Source organism: Canis lupus, unplaced genomic scaffold (genome assembly GCF_011100685.1).
Source record: "Canis lupus familiaris isolate Mischka breed German Shepherd unplaced genomic scaffold, alternate assembly UU_Cfam_GSD_1.0 chrUn_S1613H1804, whole genome shotgun sequence".
In the NCBI taxonomy this organism is placed as follows: Eukaryota; Metazoa; Chordata; class Mammalia; order Carnivora; family Canidae; genus Canis; species Canis lupus.
Genome location: NW_023330454.1, coordinates 45,954 through 73,468, shown reverse-complemented (window position 1 = coordinate 73,468; position 27,515 = coordinate 45,954). Strand labels below are relative to the sequence as shown.

The following is a 27,515-nucleotide window of genomic DNA, read 5'->3' as shown; positions in this document are numbered from 1 at the left end:
AACAAAATGGAAACTCAGCAATTACTTTTCGAATCCTCTCTGAAAATTTAAGCATGTCTTGTACTCAGATTTTTTAGTAGAAATATATAAACTCACTGCCTTTTTTCAGGGACAGCTTTTATACACCTTCCATGAGTCCAGCTCCCAAACATTTAGGCACAAAAATGACAAACACTTCATACTTACTTTCTGGTGGTTCCTCATCACTTTTTGGGAAATTTAATCTAAAGTTGTTTCTTGAATCTGAGGAACACTGGGTGCTAGTGGTTATAATTTTGAGTTAACTTTGGTATACTTTGAAACTCCACATGCTCTTCTGGGTAGGAGTGACTGCAAATGCAAGGTAATATGCAAGGGCATAGAGAATAGTTTCCTTTGCTCTTATCATCACCAAGTCTAACATGGGTCAATGAGAGTTCCTATCTTTCATTGAGCTATCAAATAATATTTTCCTGAATTCTTTAACTGAAAGGATGGACAAACATGGCAAGCAAATGCTAGCAACTCTCCTTGACTATGGAAATCAAAATGGTTTGACCTCTCTGTGCAAAGAAATGATTTGCTCTATAAATTTTCATTAATAGAAATGGCATGGCCTTATTGGTGCACAGGGAACAATTAAGTGAACAGTGAAAATGTCCTTAGTAACTATATTAGAACCACTAGTGAATCTACAGTAAATTTAACTTTGGCAAACAAAACAAAATAGAGAAAAACAAAGAAAAAAATTTAACCAGCACCTGTGGGGCAATGTCCCCAGGTGAAAAATGCAATCATAATAGTATTAGTGGCAGGGAAAAAAAGTCTGATGATAAAATGGCAATCATATTCTCACTATGTTCTTTTTATATTGTTGAAATGCTGGGGGTCATCTGATGATTTCTGTTGTAGGGCATACTCGTATGATCTACTTGTTTGTCTTCCCCATCTATCTGATTATTAGTTCTTAAATGCTTTCTTTTAATCATTAGGAGAATGAAAGTTTTTTTTTCCTACTCATTTTCTCTCCTTTCCCCTTTATTCCCTTTCACTATTTTTTATATTTTTATATTTTTATATTCCCCAAATGAATGAGACCATATAATGTTTGTCCTCTGATTGACTTACTTCACTCAGCATAATACCCTTCAGGTCGGTCCACGTCGAAGCAAATTGTGGGTATTTGTCGTTTCTAATGGCTGAGTAATATTCCATTGTATACATAGACCACATCTTCTTTATCCATTCATCTTTCGATGGACACCGAGGCACATTCTGCAGTTTGGCTACTGTGGACATTGCTGCTATAAACATCAGGGTGCAGGTGTCCCAGCGTGTCACTGCATCTGTATCTTTGGGGTAAATCCCCAGCAGGGCAATTGCTGGGTCGTGGGGCAGATCTATTTTTAACTCTTTAAAGAACCTCCACACAGTTTTCCAGAGTGGCTGCACCAGTTCACATTCCCACCAACAGTGCAGGAGGGTTCCCCTTTCTCCACATCCTCTCCAACATTTGTTGTTTCCTGTCTTGTTAATTTTCCCCATTCCCACTGGTGTGAGGTGGTATCTCATTGTGGTTTTGATTTGTGTTTCTCTGATGGCCAGTGATGCAGAGCATTTTCTCATGTGCTTGTTGGCCAAGGCTAGGTCTTCCTCTGTGAAATTTCTGCTCATGTCTTTTGCCTATTTCATGGATGGATTGTTTGTTTCTTTGCTGTTGAGTTTCATAAGTTCTTTATAGATCTTGGATAGTAGCCCTTTAACAGATGGGTGATTTGCAAATATCTTCTCCCATTGTGTAAGTTGTCTTTGAGTTTTGTTGACTGTGACTGTTTTTTTTTTTTTTTCTGTGCAGAAGCTTTTTGTCTTGATGAAGTCCCAATAGTTCATTTAGCTTTTGTTTCTCTTGCCTTCATGGATGTATCTTGCAGGAAGTTGCTGTGGCCAAGTTCAAAAACTGTGTTGCCTGTGTTCTCCTCTGGGATTTTGATGGAAACTTGTCTCACATTTAGATCTTTCATCCATTTTGAGTTTGTCTTTGTGTATGGTGTAATAGAATGGTCCAATTGCATTCTTCTGCATATGGATGTCCAATTTTCCCAGCACCATTTATTGAAGAGACTTTTTTCCAGTGGAGAGTCTTTCCTCCTTTGTCGAATATTAGTTGACCATAAAGTTGGAGGTCCACTTCTGGATTCTCTATTATGTTCCTTTCATCTATGTGTCTGTTTTTGTGCCAGTACCACACTGTCTTGATGACCACAGATTTGTAGTACAACCTGAAATCTGGCATTGTATTACCTCCAGCTATGGTTTTCTTTTTTAATATTCCCCTGGCTATTCAGGGTCTTTTCTGATTCCACACAAATCTTAAGATAATTTGTTCTAACTATCTGAAGAAAGTCCATGGTATTTTGATAGGGATTGCATTGAATGTGTAAATTGCCCTGGGTAGCATAGATATTTTCACAATATTAATTCTTCACATCCATGAGCATGGAATATTTTTCCATCTCTTTGTGTCTTCCTCAAGTTCTTTCAGAAGTGTTCTATAGTTTTTAGGGTAGAGATCCTTTACCTCTTTGATTAGGTTTATTCCTAGGTATCTGATGTTTTTTGTTCCAATTGTAAATGAGATTGACTCCTTCAGTTCTCTTTCTTCAATCTCATTGTTAGTGTATAGAAATGCCACTGACTTCTGGGCATTGATTTTTATTCTGCCAAACTGCCAAATTGCTGTATGAGTCTAGCAATCTTGGGGTGGAGTCTTTTGAGTTTTCTATGTACAGTATCATTCATCTGTGCAGAGGGAGACTTTGACTTCTTTGCCAATTTGAATGCCATTTATTTTTTTGTTGTTGTTGCCTGATTGCTGAAGCTAGGAATACTAGGACTATGTTGAATGGCAGTGGTGAGAGTGGACATCCCTGTCTTGTTCCTGATCTTAGGGGAAAGGCTCCCAGTGTTTCCCCATTGAGAATATTTGCTGTGGGCTTTTCATAGATGGCTTTCAAGATGCTGAGGAATGTTCCTTGTATCCCTACACTCTGAAGAGTTTTGATCAGAAATGGATGCTGTATTTTGTCAAATGCTTTTTCTGCATCTATTGAGAGGATCCAATCGTTCTTGTTTTTCCTCTTGCTGATATGATAAACCACATTGATTGCTTTATGTGTGTTGAACCAGCCTTCCATCCAGTGGATAAATCCCACTTGGTCATGGTGAATAATCATCTTAATGTATTGTTGTATCCTATTGGCTAGTATATGGTTGAGAATTTTTGCATCCATGTTCATCAGGGATATTGGTGTATAAAACTCCTTTTGGTGGGGTCTATGTCTGGTTTTGGTATTATGGTGATGCTGGCCTCATAGAACGAGTTTGGAATTATTCCATCTCTTTCTATCTTTCTGAAAACTTTTAGTAGAAGAGGTATGGTTTCTTCTTTAAACGTTTGATAGAATTCCCCAGGGAAGCCATCTGGCCCCGGACTTTTGTGTCTTGGGAGGTTTTTGATGACTGCCTCAATTTCCTCCCTGGTTATCAGCCTGTTCAGGTTTTCTATTTCTTCCTGTTCCAGTTTTGGTAGTTTGTGGTTTTCCAGAAATGCATCCATTTCTTCTAGATTGCCTAATTTACTGGTGTAAAGCTGCTCATTCTCAGTTTTTAAGATCTTTTGTATTTCCTTGGTGTTGGTGGTGATCTCTCCTTTCTCATTCATGATTATATTTTACCAATTTGAGTCTTTTCTCTCTTCTTTTTTAATAAGGCTGACTAATGGTTTGTCTATCTTATTAATTCTTCCAAAGAACCAACTCCTGGTGTTGTTGATCTGTTCTACAGTTTCTGGTCTCCATTTCAATGAGTTCTGCCTGAGTCTTTATTAACTCTCTTCTTCTGTTGGATGTAGGATCTATTTGTGGTTTTTTCTCCAGCTCCTTGAGGTGCAAGGTTAGCTTTTGTATTTGAGTTCTTTTCAGTTTTTGGATTGTTGCTTGTATTGCGATATATTTTCCCCTCTGGACTGCTTTTGCTGCATCCCAAAGATTTTGAATGGTTGTATCTTCATTCTCATTAGTTTCCATGAATCTTTTTCATTCTTCTCTAATGTCCTGGTTGACCCTTTCATCTTTTAGCAGGATGGTCCTTAACCTCCACGTGTTTGAAATCCTTCCAAACTTCTTCTTGTGACTTAGTTCTAATTTCAAGGCCTTATGGTCTGAAAATAAACAGGGACGATCCCAATCTTTTGGTATCAGTTAAGACTTGATTTGTGACCCAGTAAGTGGTCTATTCTGGCAAAAGTTCCATGTGCACTTGAGAAGAATGTGTATTCAGTTGTGTTTGGATGTAAAGTTCTGTAAATATTTGTAAAATCCATTTGGTCCAGTATATCAGAAAGGGAGACAGAACGTAAAGACTGCTAACTCTGGGAAACGAACTAGGGGTGGTAGAAGGGGAGGAGGGCGGGGGGTGGGAGTGAATGGGTGACGGGCACTGGGGGTTATTCTGTATGTTAGTAAATTGAACACCAATAAAAAATAAATAAAAAAAATAAATAAAGCTCTTGTTTCTTTGGAGATGTTGTGCTTAGAAGATCTGTCGATTGTAGAAAGTGCTACATTCAAGTCACCAAGTATAAGTGTATTATTATCTAAGTATGTCTTAACTTTGGTTATTAATTGATATACTTGGCAGCTCACACCTTAGAGGCATAAATACTCATGATTGTTAGGTCCTCTTGTTGGATAGATACTTTAAGTATGATGTAGTGTCTCTCTTCATCTCTTACTACAGTCTTTGGGATAAACTTTAGTTTATCTGATATAAGGATGGCTACCGCTGCTTTCTTTTGAGGACAATTTGAATGGTATATGGTTCTCCAACCTTTTATTTTCAGCCTGTAGGTGTCCTTAGGTGTAAAATGAGTCTCTTGTAGACAGCAAATAGATGGGTCTTGCTTTTTTATCCAGTCTGAAACCCTGAGCCTTTTGATGGGGTCATTAAGTCCATTCACGTTCAGAGTTACTATTGAAAGATGAATTTAGTGTCATCATGATACCTATTCAGTCCCTGCTTTTGTGGACTGTTTTCTTGGAATTCATCTTTCTTTTACAGAGTCCCCCTTAATATTTCTTGGAGAGCCGGTTTGCCGGTCCCATATTCTTTCAGTTTTTGCCAGTCTTGGAAGATCTTTATCTCTCCTTCTATTCTGAAAGAGAGTCTTACTGAATAAAGTATTCTTGGCTGCAGATTCTTCTCATTTAGGACTCTAGGTAGATCCTGCCAGCCCATTCTGGCCTGCCAGTTCTTGTGGAGTGGTCTGCTGTTATCCTAATGCTTCTCCCTATAAAAGTTAGAGATTTCTTGTCTGTTGCTTCTTTAAGGATCTTCTCTTTATCTTTGGAATTTGCACGCTTAACTATTAAATGTCGAGGTGTTGAACGGTTTTTATTGATTTTAGGGGGGCAGGTCTCTCTATTTCCTGGATCTGAATGCCTGTTTCCCTCCCCAGGTTAGGAAAGTTTTCATCTATGATTTGTTCAAATACATATTCTGGACCTCTGTTGCTTTTAGCGCCCTGGGAAACCCCAATTATACGTAGGTTTTTCTTCCTCAGGCTGTCACTTATTTCTCTTAATCTATCCTCATCATCTTTTAATTGTTTGTCTCTTTTTTCCTCAATTTCCCTCTTTGCCATCAACTTGGCTGCCATGTCACTCACTTGTTCTTCCACCTCGTTAACCCTCGTCGTTAGGACTTCTAGTTTGGATTGCATCTCTTTCAATTGACTTTTAATTTCTGCCTGATTAGATCTAAATTCTGCAGTCATGAAGTCTCTTGAGTCCTTTATGCTTTTTTCTAGACCCACCAGTAGCTTTATAATAGTGCTTCTGAATTGGCTTTCTGACATTGAATTGTAATCCAGATTTTGTAACTCTGTGGGAGAGAGGACTGTTTCTGATTCTTTCTTTTGAGGTGAGGTTTTCCTTCTAGTCATTTTGCTCAGTGCAGAGTGGACAAAAACAAGTTGTATTGGGAAAAGGAAAAAAGAGAGGAGAGAAAGAAGGAGAGAAAAGAGAAAAAGAAAAAAGAAAAAAGGAGGAAAAAAAGAGAAGAAACAGAGAAAGAAAAAGAAAGGGAAAAAAGGTGGGGGAAGCAAACAGAAATCAAAAAGCAAAAAAAAAAAAAAAACACGGGGGAGTATCTTCTGATTCTGTATACTTTAAGTCCCTTGACTTCCCCTGGAACTTGTCCGTCTGGTTGGTCTTCTGGGGGAGGGGCCTGCTGTGCTGACTTTCAAGTGTTAGCACTTGGGGGGGGCTGCTCTGCCCCCTGCCTGGTGCAGGGCTCAGTGGGGGGTTGTTTACCCCCTGAGGCCCCAGGAGGAACAACCCCAGTGGCCGTGGCCTGCTCTGCAGCCCTAGAGTCAGCTCCCGCAGTAACTAGGGAGCTCTCGGTCTGCAGGGCCTGGAGGCCCCGGGGCGGGGCCGCTGATCTGCTCAGCTCAGGGCAGGAGTGTCCTTGCGGTCCTGTTCGCTCCCGTCCTCTGCCTGTCCCGGGGAGGCACTTGGGGAGCTGCTCTGCCCCCTCCCTGGTGCAGGGCTCAGTGGGGGTTGTTTACCCCGTGAGGCCCCAGGAGGAACAACCCCAGTGGCTATTGCAGCTCTGGAAACCTGGATTCAGCTCCCGCATGAACTCCAGAGCTCTCGGCGTGCAGGGCCTGGAGGCTCCGGGGCGGGGCCGCTGATCTGCTCAGCTCGGGGCAGGAGCGTCCTTGCAGTCCTGGGCCCTCCCGGCCTCTGCCTGTCCCGGGGTGAGGCCGGATCCTGGGCTGTGTCCCGGCGCCCTGTGCTCCGGAGCCTGCGCTGTTGGACTCGCACTCCCGGCCCCGCAGCCCCCTCCGCGGAGCCGCCACCCGAGCCCCTCCGAGCTGCTCCGGGACCCGCCGTGCGCGCTGCAGCCCTTAGGGAGCTCCGCGCAGTCTCCCCGGGGCGCAGGTGTCTGTTACTGTCCCAGGGAGCCCGAGGGCATCCCTGCCCTCCTGGGTCCTGCTCCAACTCCCTGCGAGCCCCTTTCCGCCCGGGAAGGTTGGTGCAGCTCCTGCTTCTCCGGGACGGGCCTCTCCTGTCCTGGGGACATTCGCCCGGGCCTTAGCCCGGCTCCTCGCGGGGCCCTCCCCTTTGGAGGCCTTTCGTTTCTTTATTTCTTCCCCCACCCCGTCTTCCTACCTTGATAGAAGCGCGAACTCTTCTCACTGTAGCATTCCAGCTGTTCTCTCTTTTTTTTTTATTTTTTTATTTTTTATTTTTTTTTCTGTTCTCTCTTTAAGTCTCAGGCCAAATTCATAGATTTTTAGGATAATTTTAAGGTTATCTAGGTAATTTGGTGGGGACAGGTTATTTGGGGACACTACTCTTCTGCCATCTTGCCCCTCCTCCAAGGTGCGTATTTTTCATAATTTTTCTACAAAAATACAACGAAGTACATAAATTGGATAAAGCAAGAAGTACTGATTTTACCATTTTTCAATGATGTGAGTAATTGCATGAAAATTTCTAAACATCAAACTGCAATATTTCAGATAAGACAACCAATAAATAAGACAGAACATGCAAATACATATTATAATCAAATGCAAACAAGACAGACAAAAGAAATTAAGATGAGCATGGATTATAGAATATATTTTACAATTGTATCAATGGTGGTGATATTGATAATCATGAATTATACATTCCATCTCCTCCCTTTAATATTCTTGCCACCTAAATATCTTTAAAAGAAGAAAAGGAGAGAGAGAAAGAAATAAATCACACAGTGATCACCAAGTTTGTCCTGCTAGGCCTTTCTGATGATCCTGACCTTCAGATTGTGATTTTCCTCTTCTTATTCGTCACATACTTACTAAGTGTCACTGGAAACCTAACTATCATCACCCTAACCTTGGTGGACTCTCATCTACAGACGCCAATGTATTTCTTCCTCCGAAACTTCTCTTTCTTAGAAATCTTATTTACAACTGTATGTATTCCTAGATTTCTGGGGGCAATTATCACCAGGGATAAGACTATTTCCTATAACGACTCTGCAGTCCAGCTGTTTTTCTTTATTTTAATGGGGGTGATGGAATTTTACATTCTCACTGCCATGTCTTATGACGGCTATGTTGCCATCTGCAAGCCCCTTCATTACACCACCATCATGATCAGGAAGGTCTGCACTCTACTTGTGCTCTGTGCATGGCTCGGTGGGTTCTTGACCATTTTCCCACCCCTTATGCTTCTACTCCAGCTGAATTACTGTGCTTCCAATGTCATTGACCACTTTGCATGTGACTATTTTCCCCTTTTACAACTGTCTTGTTCAGATACGTGGCTCCTAGAGGTAATTGGTTTCTACTTTGATTTAGTTGCCTTGCTATTCACTTTGGCCTTGGTGATTTTATCTTATCTGTATATAATCAGAACTATTTTGAGAATCCCATCTGCCAGTCAGAGAAAAAAGGCTTTCTCCACATGTTCTTCTCATATGATTGTCATTTCCATTTCTTATGGGAGCTGTATATTTATGTATGCTAATCCCTCTGCAAAAGAAAGGGCATCATTGACCAAAGGAGTAGCTATTCTCAATACTTCTGTTGCCCCCATGCTGAACCCTTTTATTTACACTCTGAGAAACCAGCAAGTAAAACAAGCTTTCAAAGATATGGTCCATAAAGTAGTATTTTCTTCAAGTAAATGAAACATTTCTTCTGGCAAAAAAAAAAAAAAGACACTCTAAAGAGTAACTAGGTAAAATCTTGACATTCCTAAATATCTAAGTTGGTATGCTTCTTCTTCTAGTCTCTTATATGCCACTTTGTAATTATTTAATAGGTGCCCACCCATTTTTTCTACTTCCATACCCGTGTTTCTCCAATACATGTTTATTGACATATTGTAAAGTATGGAAAGCTTTATTTCTCCTACAAAGTTTTATGGAAATGAAATGTATTTCTATAAGGCATACTGTATAGCACAATGTAAAAAATAGTGTTAATTTTGTTAATAAACGTCTCTAAAGTCCCTTATAGTTTCAAAATTCATGTGTGATTCTTGTGAATTTTCCAGATGTTTTTGGTGATCTCTTAACATTTAAAAAATCTATACTCCCTATACTATTGTATATTAAATTCAGTCCTTAGAAATCCTAAGTCATTGTGAATTACACTTTAAGTACAGAGCATAATATATTTTGCGAAATTTAGTGCATATTACGAGGTAAATATCGATCATGATATTGAGTACTATTTATAGAATTTCTATTTCTCTCTCATTTTTGAAAAAATATTGATATCTGTTAAAGATTTGAAGCAAATGCAATAAAACTAAAACACCTGTCACTTTTCTAATTTTTGAGCCCCTGTATGACAGTTATTTTGAGTAATTTGTCAGATGTATCTATATTTCTCTAGAGTCTGCTAATGAAGATTTTGTTTCTTTGGACCATTTTCCTCTGCTTCTTGACATTCCTTGTATCTTTATGTTGATATGTATGCATTTGAAAAAACAACCTTGTCTCACAGTCTTGTAAAACTGGATTTGGGCAGAGGAAGACCATCACCTCTGAGTCCGGCTTCAGTCCACAAAATTCTGGGGACCTCTTGAACCTTTTGCAAGAATATATCTTCTCAGACTTCCATGTGAATATTCTCAATGACAAGATTTTGCCTTCTTTTGGTTTCTCTGATGGAGTTTGTAATCTCTTGCTTGTTCTTTGTCTGTGTTAACTCATGTCCTTGAAGTAACAGCTCACCATCCAGATTTTTTTTTCTCATCAGCCCACAGTCACCTAGAGTTTGTCAGTTGCCCTAAGTGAACAAACAAATGTGTTTCTCTTCCCTATTCCTTCTGCAATGCTCTTTCTTACTCTATGTAGATATGACTTTGTGAACTGTACTATTTTGCTTCTCTTTAAAGCATTTCTTTTCACATTTCCTTCAAACCTGGGATACTGACAACACATATACTTAATTTCTGTTTTGTCTAAAGAATTCTTTACTTCTTCTGGTTTTTTTTTTTTTTTTTGGATTTTCAACCCTCTGTTTATCTTTCCCTTCTGTTTTTGCATTCTGTCTACTTTCTTCACTAGAGCCCTTATCATATTAATCATAATTGTTTCAAATGTCCAGTCTCATCATTTTCACACCTCTGCCATGTCTGGTTCTCTGCCTCTTCAAAAAGAGTGTTTTTTTTCCCTTTTTTATGCCCATACAGTTTTCTTGACACCCACATGTGATGCTCTGGTAAAAAGAACCACAGCAAGTATGCCTTTGGAAATGTGGTAGTCAGGCATGGGGGGAGGTGAAGCATTCTCTAGTCCTAAGGTCAGCGCTCAGTTTCTTAGTGAGCTTGGGCCTCTGGGAGGTGAACTTCATTAATTGTTTCTCAGTTTTTTCTCCCCACTTAAGCAGAACAGGAAGGTTAGTGTGAGCTGGAGTCAGGTATTTTCCTTCTCCCACATGGAAGGCTAGAAGATTCTGGAGTTGGGTATTTCCTTGTCCAAGGTCAGCTCAGCTCTGATAGTGTCCCAACAGGTTAGGCTCTGGTCATCTAGGTTCCTGTGAGGGCTGGATCTCTTAAGAATACAGCATTCTCATGTATTTCAAAATGGTCCCTTTTTCTCTCCCCTGACAGAAACATGAGGTGATTTTTCTCTGACACTCCACCTCTGAATCCTGTTGAGCTCTTAGAAGCAAATATCATGATGTGGACTCCCTGAGTTTCCCCACTTAGCCTCACAAACCATACATTTTACTTCAGGTTTTCTTCCTCTGGCACCAGACCCTAGGGCATTTTCTACTTATGAGCCTCTGCTCTCTTAAACCTTCACTTTTTGTACTTAGTTGTCTGATTTTCAATCATGAGGGCAGTGATTTTTCTGCTCAAAGGATCCAAAAAGGGGGATCCCTGGGTGGCGCAGCAGTTTAGCACCTGCCTTTGGCCCAGGGCGCAATCCTGGAGACCCGGGATCGAATCCCACATCGGGCTCCCGGTGCATGGAGCCTGCTTCTCCCTCTGCCTGTGTCTCTGCCTCTCTCTCTCACTGTGTGCCTATCATTAATAAGTAAAATAAAATTTTAAAAAAATTAAAAAAAAAGGATCCAAAAAGAGTTGATTTTCAGGCTGTTTATCTTTTTTTTTTTTTTTTTTTTTTTATTGGTAGACCCAAGTGGTGACTTGTGACTTCTTACATGCAGAGCTGGAAACCAAAGGTGTCACACGTCTCATAACACATTATTTTTCTGTTTTACCTCACATTTCTTTTTTTTCCTTTTTTTATAAATTATTTTTTATTGGTGTTCAATTTGCCAACATATAGAATAACACCCAGTGCTCATCCCATCAAGTGCCCCCCTCAGTGCCCATCACATTTCTATATGTCCTTTGCATGGGTATTCATCTGTCTCAAGAAACTCCTTCTTATGGAGACAGAGGGCTTCACTATTATGTTTTCTTTAATTATTTTTTAAAAATGGCAAATTCACTGATAATACTTATTAGAAAAGAAGAAAGGCCTTTAACAATTTTCCAATCTTGCAACCTGACTAAATAGCAACATTTGAATTTGAACCTATCTGTTTTGGATCTAAGACTGTATTTTAAAAAATTCCTTATGATATACTACATCCCACTGATATTCTTATATATTATAGGTACTTACATATTAAACTAAAAATATCTTTTAAGCCCCAAAGTAACAAAATTTCGTATACTTGAAACTTTAATAGAAATTAAAGATACCTGTTAAAATAGCTCTTTTCATAGATACACTGACTATACTGATTAGCTGTGATATGAACAATTAGATCAATATCAAACAATTTTATTAAATACTATGGTTGAATCAGAATAACTTAGAATATTTAACAAGCAAAGAGTCACTATTTTTGGACAACTTTTGATGAACATGTGATCCAAGAGAAAAATTAGAAAATGTTGAATGTAAACTTTTGTATAAATTCATATCCAAAAAATGGCTAAAGAATAATGAGATCAGTAGTATATATGACTTGATATAATTGTGTAATATTCCTCATTAGAAAATGGCTTGGTGTAGTAAAAAAAGTTCTGAGCTGAGAGTCAGGTATTTTATTTATATCTTTCAGAACATTGCCTGCTCTTTTTAAAAAAAGATTTCATTTATTTATTTAAAGAGAAAGAGAGGGATCCCTGGGTAGCGCAGCGGTTTGGCGCCTGCCTTTGGCCCAGGGCGCGATCCTGGAGACCCGGGATCGAATCCCACATCGGGCTCCCGGTGCATGGAGCCTGCTTCTCCCTCTGCCTATGTCTCTGCCTCTCTCTCTCTCTGATGACTATCATAAAAGAAAAAAAAATAAAGAGAAAGAGAGAGTGACAGAGAGACAGAGAGAGCATGAGTAGGGCGGGCAACAGAGGAAGAGGCTTAAGAATCCCAAGCAGAATCCACGCTGAGCACAGAAGCTGAGGCAGGCTTCCATCCCAGGACCATGAGATCATGACCTGAGCCAAAATTAAGAGTTGGACACTAATTGACTGAGCTGCCCAGGCACCCCAGGACTTTGCCAATTATTATGTGACATTTTTCATGTCCTTTTCTCTCCTTGGCTTGCCCTTGAGTTTTGATACTTGCATGACAGTGGGAATCATATCTATCTTTTTCCATTTTATCCTCAGTGCTTTGTATACTATTTAAAGATAGTAGGTCCTTGAAAGATATTTGTTGAAGGAAAAAATAGTGATTGAGTCAACAGACTTCTTTTCTTGTCATTTCTTAAATGAGATAGAAAGAAATTGGATTTGTAAAATCTTGCCAAGTTCCTAGATATACTTCCATTAATTATGAGGTTAAACCCAGCACATCTTTTAAATGGAAAGGGACCTTCTGATTAGTAGATGATTTTCAAGAATTAGCACCATTACCATTATGGGAGAATGACTTCAAGTGATTCTTGGAAAAGATTGAAAAGTTCAATAAGTATCTAATCTGTATTTTTTTGGTGACTTGCAATGGGAAATCCATGAGCACTGAACTCTATCTCATTCTTTTTAATATTCTGTATTCGGTGTTTTTGAATTATTTATTTGACAATTAATGGTTTATAAAATCATTTTTATGGAAACATTTTAGTATATGATAAAATTGAAATGTTTTCATATAAGATTAAGTTGTTCCAGTATTTTACTCAGCAAGACAAGAAATGGGGCATCTATTTTTCAGAGAAATCTTGATTTAGGATAGTCAGGAGACCTCTCCCAAAGGCTTTGCACATTTAGTTATTTTTTCATTTAGACAGTCTGCAAAATATTCCATGTGCTTCTGGTTTATTTTTTATGCCCTTTCTATTTCTTTGGGTGATATCCCAAAAGTTTCCTGTTCCAATATTGATGCAAATTCATATAGTCCTTATGTACTTTCCTCCAGGCCCTCGTTGGCACGTTTTATTCACTGGAGTATTTGTCGTGAGACATGGGCTTATACGGTAGATAAAACATGTGCCTTATGCAGGGGAAAATTCATAGACTCCTTGTCCAGAAAGGCTTAAAGTAACTCCAGTTCAAACTTCTCTTCACTATCGTTGCTCCCATAGCTACCATGGAAAATGTGTAATAGGATATCAGCTATAGAAATAAAGTAATTCCAAATGTACTGAGAATGATTCTTAGGAATACTGAATCTCTTAACCTAAAACTGAAATAGTTGTCAATGTGCTTTTTGTATCATTTCAACCAGCTGATGCAGTGCATTTGTATGACAGAGGTAAGATTATAAAACCAAAACCAATGAAAAATTTCCTTTTCTTAGCACTGATTCATTAGTTCTTAACTTTTCATTAGCTATTATAGAATAATTTAGGGTTGCTATTTCTTTCCACGTATACCTAGTGTTATGAAGAATGAACATGTTACATTTCCTGTTTTTCATAATAATTTATTCCTTTATTAATTTTCAGAAAATTATTTTCTCTGAGTTTGATCTCCCCCACAGTATATAGGTTTCCTAAGTAGCCCATGCTTCATTTCCTGGCAGAAAATTAGACTTTCAGTTCTACCATTTAGTAGCTATATGATCTTGTTTATGTCATGTAACCTCTCTCATTGCCAGTTTCTTCAAATTAACATAGGGTCATCAAAAAAAGGTAGAGATAAGGGCATGATTTTTGTTATTTTGCAGTGGGGCTATATTCCTCAAATGTGATCATTTATTTTATTTTTGGGAATAATCAAGATAGTAGTTAGTAACTGCTGTCTAAAAATATATGCTATAATATTGTTGTATAGTTTAATTTTACTTATAATTATATTAGCCCTAAATAACTCCATGATATACTATTCTCATCTTAAAATAATAAAAAAAAACAAATTAAAAGTCAGAGAGATTAAGAAACTTGTATAGGGACGCCTGAATGGCTCAGTGGTTGAGCATCGATCGAGTCCCACATCAACGTCCCTGCAGGGAGCCTGTTTCTCCCTCCCTGTGTCTCTGTCTCTCTGTGTATCTCTCATGAATAAATGGATAAAATCTTTTAAAAAACCCAAAACTTGTATAAAGTCATAATACTATAATGTGGCTAAGTTATATTTTTTAAAAAGATTTTTTTTTTATTTTAGAGAGAGAGGAAGAGAACAATGGGGAGGGGCAGAGGGAGAGGGAGAGACAATTTCAGACAGACTCTGTACTGAGTGCAGAGTCTAAGGCAGGGCTTGATCTCACAAGCCTGAGATCACAACCTGAGCGGAAACCAAGAGCTCACATGCACTGTGCCACACAGGCACCCCTACGTTGCATTTTTAATCCATTTCTCTTTGAATTCAAAGCCCACAAGTTGCCCCAATAATACCACACATTATAAAATAAGTTCTGATGCCATGCATTTTATAAAAATTCCTTTCCTTTGTTTTAAGTTGAAAGTTACCTGCAAATATAGATATATAGTTAACAAACTGAGATAATCAGAATATAAGGAGAACATCTTTATGAAAACCTACAGATTATGATGTGATTTAAGTGATTACTGTTTTTCCTTCATTATTCCTATTCATACCAGTTGGTGCTCTGATCTGACTTGGAATTCAAATTCATTTTCTAATAGGAAAAAAAGCAAAGGTCATTTATTTTTTTTCAGAGGCCTCAGGTAAACTGCATTCTGAACTAATTTTAAGAATACTCTAAGGCATTGCTAAGGTAATAATCTGAAAAAATCTACATTGGTTCTTAGGAGATTTTTTTATATTCAATCACTATGAAGTTCTTACATGAGATTAAATGTCACCAAACATTTTTTCATCGTAAACAGAATGCGTCATTCCAGGGGGAAAAATAGTACTTGGTACAAACCAAATAATTAATGAAGATATCAAATTAAATCAGAATTTTGCTCTTTTCTGACAAATTAGCCTAACATATAGACCTAACCTCAAGAAAAAGATTATCAAGTGAGAGAGAAAGATAGAGAATTGGAAAACTGTGTGTTAATGTTGTGGGTGCAAATTATCTTGAGGACATATGTGTTCACAACTATTTTTAGGACTTTTAACTTGAGATCTCAGCACACATAGCAAATGCAGAATGATAAAGTTAGTTTCCAATTATATTGCAGAATTTAGGGAGATTCTTAACATTACTCCAATTATTTTTTAAAAAATAAGGAAAAGCAATTTTCTTAATCCTTAATAGATCTTCTTAAACTGTTGCACTTTAAATTGGATGATTCAGAGAATGAAATTGTTCTTTTCTCTACAAGGCCATCCACTCTTAAAATTTATATGAAATGGCAGAAGTGTCCTAAAAGGCATTTATTTAAATAAGTGTAATAACTAGTTGGTGCTTATTATTTCATTCACATATCAGCTATTTCATTTAACACAATAGCAAGTATTCATTCATGAAATAGATAAATTCACTTTCACTTAACCACACAGGTAATTCAACAATAAGATATCCAGGATGGGTTAGCCTTCACTGAAACAAAAAGGGGTAGGGGCCACATTAAACTTGCAACCATAGCTTACATGTTACTGAAAAAAAAGAAATGTGGGTGAGTAGTTAGGAGGGAAAGCCTAAAATTATATTTTAAAGTCTCAGATATATATTTCATTTTTCTACTGAAAACATCACAGAAATTGTTGAGAGATCAGAGCCTACACACAGCTGTTAATTATAGAGGGTTATTTATTGAGAACAATGACTCTTATGATCGAAATATCCATCATACACTTGAATTGCCATAAGTTTCTTTACAAAATACGTCATTGTAATGTCTGATTTCTCTTGTAAGAGCTCTTCAGCCTGTTTCCTCCAGTCCCTTAGAAATAGCAAGAGAAATGTTTGTTTCTTGTGAATCTCACATGCTTCCCCAGTAGTGTTAGAACTATCCATCTTAGCTGGAATTTGCCTAAACTTAATCGACAACAATATTTTTTGCTAAACAGTAAAGTGAGTGAAAAGAAGGCTCAGGCATGTAAGAGAAAAAAAACTTAAATTTCACAGTGTTATAATGCATTATGTGCTACAAATCAGCAATTCTACATCTTAAAACTAAATATTCTATTGCAAAACTTCTCTCATGACTCTGAATTCAAAAATTTACTATTTAATGAGAATGCACAGAATAAAGGATCAGATAACAGACTGGTTTAATTTGTTGAAGGAACTTTTAGCTTCACTTTAAAATATATTGTTGTTATTATTATTATTATTCATGAAGAGAAAATAAATGGATTTCATGTGCTGTTTCATTGATTTCTCCAGGGTGTTGACAAAATAGAGCTTCTATAAGTGAATTCTGATATAAATAAAAGGAAAAATATAAAAAAGTAATATAGGATAGAAAATAGAATACAAACAATATTTAGATGCAAAAAAACTTTGAAGGAAAAAACGTTCTGTAAAAAACAATGTTTATTTTAGATATTCATACAATTTTACTTCCTTAGCCCATGAAATATACAGATCCATTGTATTAAATCTCTGCTCTGGCTTTTCATATTCTGTACTCCCTAGTACCTGACGACATTATGTCAATGAATTCATTGTCTGTGGCTTGGGACGAGGAGTAGGTGGTTGAAAGGAGAATATGAGGCAGAGTGAAAACAGAAATCTGTCACATTGTTAAAGATTTAACTTCAATGACTTTCAAAATTTGGAGACCTCACCATTTGAGTGATCTTTTTCCTGACAGATCTGTCTTTTTTATATTACACTAGTGTAGTAAATGATAACACAAGAAATTAGGCAACAGAAATAAGGAAATAGGACACTTTTATTGTCGTTGGAAAAAGGACAAGTAGTTTCCCATTAAGAAGTAAACTCCTAGAAGAAGTGAATTTAGGGTTCGTGATTTGGATAAAGTTTTTAAAAAAACTTTTTAGATTCAATTTCCATTCTGTGAAATAAGGATTTTATGGAGAAACATTCTCTGTAAAACAGTACCACATATGGTAAGAACTTACTTTAAAACATTTTACCTGCTTTTATTGAGTTGTCTTAAAGACATCCTAAATTAAATCAGTAGGGCATAATATGTTTATTTCTAGAGACAAATTCCAGAACAATCCATGGATTATCCTCTTTTCTACAATCTACTTGTTTTTTTCCCCCTCTAGATTACAAAAGAAAAGGAAAAAAAATGAGAAACCACACAGAAATAACAGATTTTATTCTCCTGGGATTGTCAGATGACCCACAGCTTCAGGAGGTGATCTTTGTCTTTCTGCTTATCACCTACATGCTCAGCATCACTGGGAACCTGACCATTATCACCCTCACCCTGCTGGATTCCCACCTCCAGACCCCCATGTATTTCTTCCTCAGAAACTTCTCCTTACTCGAGATTTCATTCACAACTGTGAGCATACCCAAGTTCCTGAGCACCCTGATTACAGGAGATAAAAACATTTCCTTTAAAGATTGCATGGCTCAGTTCTTTTTTCTCATCTTATTGGGAGTCACTGAATTTTGCCTTCTGGCTGCCATGTCCTATGACCGATACATTGCCATCTGCAAACCTCTGCATTACATGACCATCATGAATCCCAGAGTCTGCACACTCCTTGTCTTTGCTTCTTGGTCGGCTTCATTCTTAATCATATTCCCATTACTCATGCTGTTCATACAGCTTGATTATTGTAAGTCCAATGTTATAGACCATTTTACCTGTGACTATTTCCCCTTACTACATCTTTCTTGTTCAGACACTAGATTCTTAGAGATAGTGGGTTTTTCCTGTGCTGTTTTTACATTAATGTTCACATTGGCATTAATAATTCTGTCCTACATATATATCCTCAGAACAATTTTGAGGATTCCTTCTACTAGTCAGAGGACAAAGGCCTTTTCCACCTGTTCTTCCCACATGATTGTCATCTCCATCTCCTATGGCAGCTGCATTTTCATGTATATTAACCCAGCAGCAAAAGACAGAGTGTCTCTGAGCAAGGGAGTTGCTGTGCTAAACACCTCGGTAGCCCCCATGCTGAACCCCTTTATTTACAGCCTAAGGAACCAGCAAGTCAAGCGAGCCTTCCTGGACAGGGCAAGGAAGATTGTATTTTTCTCAAGCAAATGAAAAAATAAAAGCGCTGTCATAAATTAGAGGCATAATGAAGAGCAAGTAAATAAAAACCATAGTTCTCAAAAGTCTAATACCCACATAGCCTCACTAGAGTTCTATTTCATTGCTTATATTTCTATTGCCAGCAGTTTGTTGAGGATATTTGAATATATATATATATATATATTTTCCATTTAAATTCCACTCCCTTTTCATTGCATTTCCCTTCCTTTAAACTAGTCTTTCCACTCTATAACTATGAGACTGGCCTCATTTCCTTCTTTTAACTATTTTTAAATTTTAATTTTTCCACAATAATCTTAGAAAACAGAAATCTTAGAAATCTTAGGAAAAGAACAAGAATACAAGAGAAAATGTTTTATGATTTAATCAGGAAAACACTTTCTAGAAATTCAGAAAATATTGTCATGTTTAATATTATTTTTAATTTACTCTACAAGGACCATAAATATGCTTGACAGTCTTATTGGGAGATTACAGGCACTATCTTCTCCATATTGTAGCACACTTAGTAACTATATAAAAACAGTACAACTGAAGGAATGATGTAATTATACATATTTTTTGAGAGATCAAGAAGCATCTCTCATTAACCAGTTTAAAATTTTCTGTGCCATATAATTTCTCAACTTAAAACACAAGTATGAAGACACAGTTACTTAGGGAAAGCTTGAAGTAGTCCTTATTTCTTCAACTCCATAATTACCACATATACCATACCAGTTCTTTAAAAAAGCCTGAAGAAATAAAACACATACAATAATGTACATAACACTGAGCTAGCTTTTAAAAGTGTTCAAATAAAATGTGCATTTTATTACAACTAGACATTGTGTATGACAAAGAAATAATTGAACGTTTTCTAAAGCATTTGGCATTCATTTTGTTTTATTTTACATTAGGCCTTTTGACAACTATGTAAGAATCAATTTATTTGATGTGTACTGACTTTTCATGAAGTTAATGATAACACTTTTTGTTAAGGTTTACATGTTGAGCTTTCTTTTTTTAAAGATTTTTAATTTATTTATTCATTCATAAGACAGAGAGAGAGAGAGAGAGAGAGAGAGGCAGAGACACAGGCAGAGGGAGAAGCAGGCTCCACACAGGGAGCCCAACGTGGGACTCTATCCTGGGTCTCCAGGATCAGGCCCTGGGCTGAAGGCGGCGCTAAACCGCTGAGCCACCTGGGCTGCCCCATGTTGATCTTTCTAATGATAGGAATTCCTATGATGCAAAACCTTTTTTTTTCCACCCAAAAAGATTCCTATAATTATTTGGGTTACACCTAGTAATATATGAAGTGCCAACATCATCTGTCAACTGATACACTTCTGATATTATAAATTCAAATAGAATAATAGCTCAGTTTGATGATGGTAATCAGTAAATGGGAGGTCAGCCAGACATTTTGTGGGAGGCTTACCTAGAGAGGATAATATACCACTGAAAATAATTAGCAATACACACTGGAATTATTCAAAAATATGATGTGAGTTCAGGATTTAGAGAAAATCTTTATTTTATTTTATTTTATTTTATTTTATTTTATTTTATTTTATTTATTTTTGCAAATTTTTTATTGGAGTCTTATTTGCCAACATGTAGTATAACACAAAAGTTCCTGTCAAGTTCCCCCCTCAGCGCCCGTCACCCTGTCATCCCATCCCCCCACCCACCTCACTTTCTACTACCCCTTGTTCTTTTCCCAGAGTTAGGAGTCGATTTAGAGAAAATCTTAATATATTTGGATCCCCTAACAATTTGATTTAATAAACTTTTAAAATTATGAACATGTTACAGCAAAACTTTATTTGTAACTGAAACCTGTCCTCCACTGTCTGAGGAGAGTGAAACCTGGTAGCCTGAACAATAGTTCATTGACCTAAAACATAGGCACTCATCAACCTCAGAATACATGGAGGTAATTGGCACATTATTAAAAAATCAGATGTCCTACTAGCTTGTGGATAAGAGGCTAACAGTTGTAATTAGTCTTCATCAAAATTAAATTATTAGGAGGCCTAGAGAAAAGCTAGAGAGCTATTAGGAACTAGGAATAAAACAGTAAAGGTAGAAAGAAAGTGAGAGAGTGATCAAGGAGGAAAGAGACAATTCAGCATCTAGAAGTTTGAGGAAAGATATGGAGAAGAAACATGTCTAATAAGATATTTCAAATGAAGTGCAGTGCTTTGTGAGATAGAACCTCATTTCTTTTCCTGTAAGTAAATCAATAAAGATTTTGTCGCTCACAAATACACAAGTGATAGACACCAGACAGACACTTAACTAACTTCTTTCTGTCCCAGACTCTTTCTTTACCTAAATAGCACTGACCTTAGAGGGTTTTGTATTGTTGGCTTGCTTGAAAAAAAATGAGGTAATATGTATATGGTTAGTGCCTGGTAATCAAGAAAAGCTCAGAATAAAATATGAAAAGATTCACTATTTGGATACAAAAATAAAGGCAAAGGAATAGAATTTTCCTAAGTAGAAAATTAGTTTTACTATCTCTACTGAAATAGTGAATAAATATTTTCAATGCTTATTTTAATGTGTATCAGTTATACATTCAACATAGTGTCTATGTATTGTCCCATGTGTGAGCTAGTGGTTTGTTCATCCTTTCCCACTTCTTTCTTTTGTCCCATTATCTAATATTCTCATTTTTCACTACTGCAAATAATCTGCATTTCTGGCATTAAATGCACACATGTTTTATGTCCACATTTATAACTGTGAGGAAAATAAAGATAATTTGTTAAATGTAACATTATATTACATATTTATGTACATATAGATTCATATATACCTCTATACTATATTATTCTTCTAGTAATAAAAGTGACACCTCTCATTGACGGAACTGTGGAAATAAACTAGTTAAAAATATCCAATGCCAGACTTCCAGATATTTATTTTATTGATTCACAAAAATTCTCAATATGAGAAAATGTCATATGCACAAATATAAATACAGGTATAAACCTTCTCATCAGTCTTTAATAGGTTGTCCATTTCAGAAGACAATCAAGTCATACTAGAAATCCACAGTAGTGTTTTCCACCATTTCATTCTGGTAAAGAATTCTTCCTAGATTGCCAACATTCAAAGGATATAAGTATGCTAATTCTACTGAGACAAGTCCAGTTTCCGGGAGAAAAATGGATTCCTTGTATAATCACAGAAGACTGAAATTCTAAATCAAACTTTCATACACTCAATATCACATTGTTTGTATATTTGCCTATTTACCTCAATATTTTTGCTTCTTATACTTTTTAATCAATATTTGTAAAAATGATTCACCTTTATCTTTAATTATTCCTCTTCTTGGTACTCTATTTACTTAATGAATTCCCCTGGGCCAACAACAACAAAAAAGACACAGATAAAGTAAGTCCAGTTCCATTTGTGTAGCATACATAGAGAAGAACATTCCTTATCTTCTATTTTTCAAAGCAGCATTTGCAGGGAAATATAACAGCCCCTGAACCTAAGGAAAATACTACTCATATTTTGTAGATATATACTCATAGAATCACAGAATATTGATTTTAAATGTTTGCATGAATAGAAAGAAAAATGATTTAATATAGAAATATTTTGTATTATATGAAAAGAGGCAATGGAAAAATACTAGTCAATCCAGATGTAACTGAATTTATACATGGAGTTTGAATAAGAGATGAAAAGCAAGAATGAGTTGTATTATAAAAAAAGTCAGAATTTCACAGTATCAGGAATGAAGGATATTGTGAGTCAAAGAGAAGTATAATCCCAAAGAACCAAGAAAAAGTTAAGTCAACACACTTGTTCTGAGAGCAAAATAAAAATCAAATATTTTGCTAACTTGATTTACCAGTTCTGAAATTATGTAAATTTAGGCAAATCAGATGATAAAATTTGAGACTAAATCATCAAGAAGAATCAGGAAGTAAGTAAATTTTTTATTCTTCAATATAATATATATATTCAGTTTATTCAAATATTTTTAAAAACCATGTTTATACATGTTTATGGACTTACAACCCCTTCAGTATTGAAAATTAAATAATTGTTTACTACCAAGAGACTATTAATGAAATCCTAAAGCAGGAACACAGAAATAAATCTTGGATTGTTCATTTTTTCTTTTTTTTTCTTTTTTTTTTAAATTTTATTATTTATTCATGATAGTCACACACAGAGAGAGAGAGAGAGAGAGAGAGAGAGAGAGAGAGAGAGAGGCAGAGACATAGGCAGAGGGAGAAGCAGGCTCCATGCACCGGTAGCCCAACGTGGGATTCGATCCCGGGTCTCCAGGATCGCGCCCTGGGCCAAAGGCAGGTGCTAAACCGCTGTGCCACCCAGGGATCCCTGTTCATTTTTTCTAATTTGAAATTATATTCTATTATAGATAGGATTATTTTTTAAATTCCCTATTGGAAGGATATCTGCTTTCCAGTAAATGTTATTTTGGCCATCTACTTATTGATTTTCCATAGCAATATTGTAAAGAAAGAGAGAAAGGAAGAAAGGTATGCATTGTATGAATTAAAGTATTTTTAGGCAATTATTTAATTTAGTAATAGAAGATTACCTTCTTGTTCTTCTGCCTTTTTATCAGAAAAAGGAAAAAATTATGAGAGTGATAGCATCGATCAAATCTTTTAGAAAGTGATTCATGAGAGAATGCCAGTAAAACATTGCCATAAACATGCATGTTCCACAGTGAGATGATTACTGTGGTGTCTAATTGTTTAACCTTGTGAAAGTTGCCTAAAATATGTGGGCCTCAAAATACAGAATGTGTAGATGGGCCTAAACAACCCCTGTAAGATTTCAAATGCTTTATTTAGATTATTCATAATCCAGACTAGTTTTTATAACTGGGGGAAATAAAAAATCAATTAAAATATTTTCATTTTTTAATAAAAGGAGCTAAATATTGTAAAGAATAATTAGAGGCTTGATTTTAAAGAAACACTAGAAGAAATAGCTTCCACTTAAATGTCAGCACAAGATGTATTTTTATCCATGGCCCATGATAGTGTATTTTCAGCAAAAAGAGATCAATATTTAACTTCAGATAATACTAAATGTGAGATCCAGTAGAAATTGGACAGTTGCTGAAGGAAAACATTTGTTTTTGGATTTCATAGATTACTCATCACTGTGGATATTTTTAAGATTCTATACTCTAACCTCAATACTGTTTTAACTTTTTTATGTCCTATAGGGCACATACATTTTCCATTCTAAAGGGGGGGAAGAAAGGATCCGCAATGAAAAACCACACAGTACCCACAGAGTTCATTCTTCTAGGGCTATCAGATGACCAGAGTTTCAGATTGTGATTTTTCTCTTTTTAATTCTCACATACATATTCAGTGTCACTGGAAATTTGACCATCATCACTCTCACCTTGGTGGACTCCCATCTACAGACCCCTATGTATTTTTTCCTCAGGAACTTCTCTGTATTAGAAATATCCTTTACAACCATCTGTATTCCTAGATTTCTGGGCACAATTATCACCAGAGACTAAACTATTTCATACAATGATTGTACAGCTCAGTTGTTTTTCTTCATCTTCATGGGCATAACTGAGTTTTATCTTCTAACTGCTATGTCCTATGATCGCTATGTAGCCATCTGTAAACCCTTGCATTACACGACTATCATGAACAAAAGAGTCTGCATTTTACTTGTCTTTTGTGCATGGCTGGCAGGATTCTTAAATATCTTCCCGCCAATTATTCTTTTCCTCCAGTTAGATTACTGTGGCTCCAATGTCATTGATCACTTTGCTTGTGACTATTTTCCCCTCTTGCTATTATCTTGCTCAGACACATGGCTCCTAGAAGTGATTGGTTTTTACTCTGCAATAGTGATTCTGCTTTTCACTCTGGCACTAATAATTCTATCCTACATGTTCATCATTAGAACAATTCTGAAACTGCCATCTGCCAGTCAGAGAAAAAAGGCATTTTCTACATGCTCCTCGCACATGATTGTCATTTCCATCTCTTATGGAAGCTGCATATTCATGTATGCCAACCCCTCTGCAAAAGAAAAGGCATCCTTGACCAAAGGAGTAGCTATTCTTAATACTTCTGTTGCTCCTATGATGAATCCATTTATATATACCCTGAGGAATCAGCAAGTAAAGCAAGCCTTTAAGGATACTATCCAAAAGGTTCTGTTTTTCTCCAGTAAATGAAAGTATTGCCATTAAAAGAATGAAGTTCTTGTAGATGCTATGATTCACACTTTCTCAAAACCCCGTTTCCTTTACTAGAGTTATCTATTTTACTCTTTTTTCTTCATTCCCATATTAAAATTTCCCAGTCATTGAACTCAATAAATTTGATAAACTGAATATCGTTTCAGAACTTTCTGTACATTCATGTGTTTTATTCAAAAGTATTTAGATGAAGGAATACATTTGGATTCGTGGTTATGGTTTTGAATGGAAGTGGTTTGCCTTTGAAGAGACACTGAGCATTTAGTTTGATAGAAAGATTGTCAGGATAGATGCAGATTTCTGAACTTTTCATTCTTATCCAGTAATAGGCATGAATGTTGGTAGAAAAATTTAATTCTATTTGTCATATCCATGAAATCAAATAAACACAATCACCAGGAGATTGAGAATAAAATATAAATATCTACTCAAATATTTTAAAAGATTAGAAATTCATACATAATACAAATATTTATACTGTTTATAATAATGATGATACTAATGAGAAGAGAAGGAAAGTAGAAGGGATAGAAGGTAACATAACACTTTTCAGCAATTCCTATATTCTATGTCTATTGTTTGTATTGACTCACTTAATCCTACCATCAACATCAATGAGATGTTTTTAATCACCATTCTCTTTTAGTCAGAGGTATTTTTCTTTAGGTAGATCAAATACCTCCAAAAATTAAAAAATAGGTAGACATCAGACAACGTAAAATATATCAAATGTATAAAATGCACAAAACTATGATAAACCAGTGAAAGTTCATCTTTCTGGACAATTGAGCTTTATTTGTGGCATCTAGAACTGACTTTAGAGTTTGGGAAGTATGGAAGAGAACTAACATCTATTGATAATATTCTACACATTCTATTTTATATTAAGCAAACCACAAATTTATTTTATTTATTTTACAAAACAAATTAGAAAGTGAGCCTTATTATCTCTAATTTATAGGTGAATGAACACAGTGAAATCAACATTGAGAGCTTTTTCTTTTTTAAATCTTATTTATTTATTCATGAAGGACACAGAGACACAGAGAGAGGCAGAGACACAGGCAGTGGGAGAAGCAGGCTCCATGCAGGGAGCCCAACGTGGGACTCGACCCCAGGATCGAGGTCCCCAGGATCACACCCTAGGCCGAAGGTGGCACCAAATGGCTGAGCCACCAGGGCCGCCCAGCGTTGAGAGTTTAACATATAGTGATGGCAGCTTTCAGAACTAGGATTCAGTACATTCATCATATACTCAGTTCGTTAACCTCAAAATCCAGACTTGTTCGGTTACTTTCATTTTCACATTGAGTTCCATTTGTAATAATTTATGAATAGAAGCTCATGTTCAATATTAGAATTGTTACATTAAAGGTCTTTTTAATGTGTGATGGACTCATTCAGATTTTTCTTACTTATGGAAGGCATTGGGGGTAGTGATGAAAAGGGAGGATTATTGCTCTAAAGTATCTCAAATTCTAGTGGGGAGAAAAAAACAACATGTAATTAAAATTTAGTTTGATAAATGCAGCAACTTAGGTGTGAGTAGCCTATAGGCCAGAGGATGTTATCATTGTCAAAGAAAATGTCAGTTTCCTGTCTTTCCTCTTAGCACAATTATGGTCAGTTTCACAATAATCACTAAATGTTGGCTCTTTTAACCCTAAAGCCACATGCATTGTCTGCTTTGGCTTTCACTCTTATTTCATTTCTTGGTCATTCTCATATATGTTATACCAGAAAAAAGTAACATTATTTCCGCAGTGAAAAGGGTTTTTGGGAATAGGATTATTATACTCTCAAGACTCTCCAAAATGGCTCCCTCTACCCTCAAACTGTATTGTGAATCATACATTCATCATATACTCAGTTTAACCTGCTAACACTCCATATCTATTACACTCTCAGATCTATTTTAAAGAATTTATTTATTTTTAAAAGATTTTATTTATTTACTCATGAGAGACACACACAGAGAGAGGCAGACACACAGGCAGAGGGAGAAGCAGGCTCCATGCAGGGAGCCCCATGTGGGACTCGATCCTAGGACTCCAGGGTCACGCCCTGGACTGAAGGCAGCGCTAAACCACTGAGCCACCTGGGCTGCCCTATTTGAAAGAATTTATATCGACCACAGTCTAGATTTCCAAGACTTTTTTCAGGCATTTATCACCTTACATCTAGGAAACACTGAAGTATGTTTGTCAAATTAAATCCATGCACAAACAAGACAAACTAAGAGAAAAACCAGTAACAATACTCAATACCTGTATGTGGCTATTAACAGCTTGTTATGAGGAGAATAAGAATCTCAAAAATATAATTTCTTCCTAATTCTTATGGGGAATGTTCATTCAGATGTTATTTCTTTTTTTAATTTTTTTTAATTGGAGTTCAATTTGCCAACATATAGCATAACACCTAGTGCTCATCCCACCAAGTGCCCCCTTTAGTGCCCACCACCCAGTTACCCGAACCCCCCTCCCACCTCCCCTTCCACTACCCCTTGTTCTTTTTCCAGAGTTAGGCGTCTCTCATGACAGATGTTATTTCTAAAAAGTCTTTCAAAACAACTACATTGCAGGCATGTGCTAGACATTTGGATCAATAGAGTGTACCATATCCACCTTATAAGATTTCAAGCAACACATAAATAAGTAGACATTTAGATATAGAACTGACCTTATATAAAAACATATACCCAGGGCCATA

The 27,515-nt window shown here is 36.5% G+C and overlaps 2 protein-coding genes and 1 pseudogene across 2 annotated transcripts; all 3 read left to right on the top strand.

Moving 5' to 3' along the window:
- Positions 1–473: 473 nt before the first annotated feature.
- Positions 474–8,724, top strand: LOC119871298 (olfactory receptor 6C3-like). Its single transcript, XM_038589059.1, has 2 exons — positions 474–531; positions 7,766–8,724. The coding sequence occupies exons 1-2, from the start codon at positions 474–476 to the stop codon at positions 8,722–8,724; spliced, it is 1,017 nt and encodes a 338-aa protein (XP_038444987.1).
- Positions 8,725–17,629: 8,905 nt separating this feature from the next.
- OR6C1 (olfactory receptor family 6 subfamily C member 1) lies at positions 17,630–18,568 on the top strand. The gene has a single exon (XM_038589060.1). The coding sequence runs from the start codon at positions 17,630–17,632 to the stop codon at positions 18,566–18,568; it is 939 nt and encodes a 312-aa protein (XP_038444988.1).
- On the top strand, positions 23,842–24,779 carry OR6C7DP (olfactory receptor family 6 subfamily C member 7D, pseudogene; annotated as a pseudogene).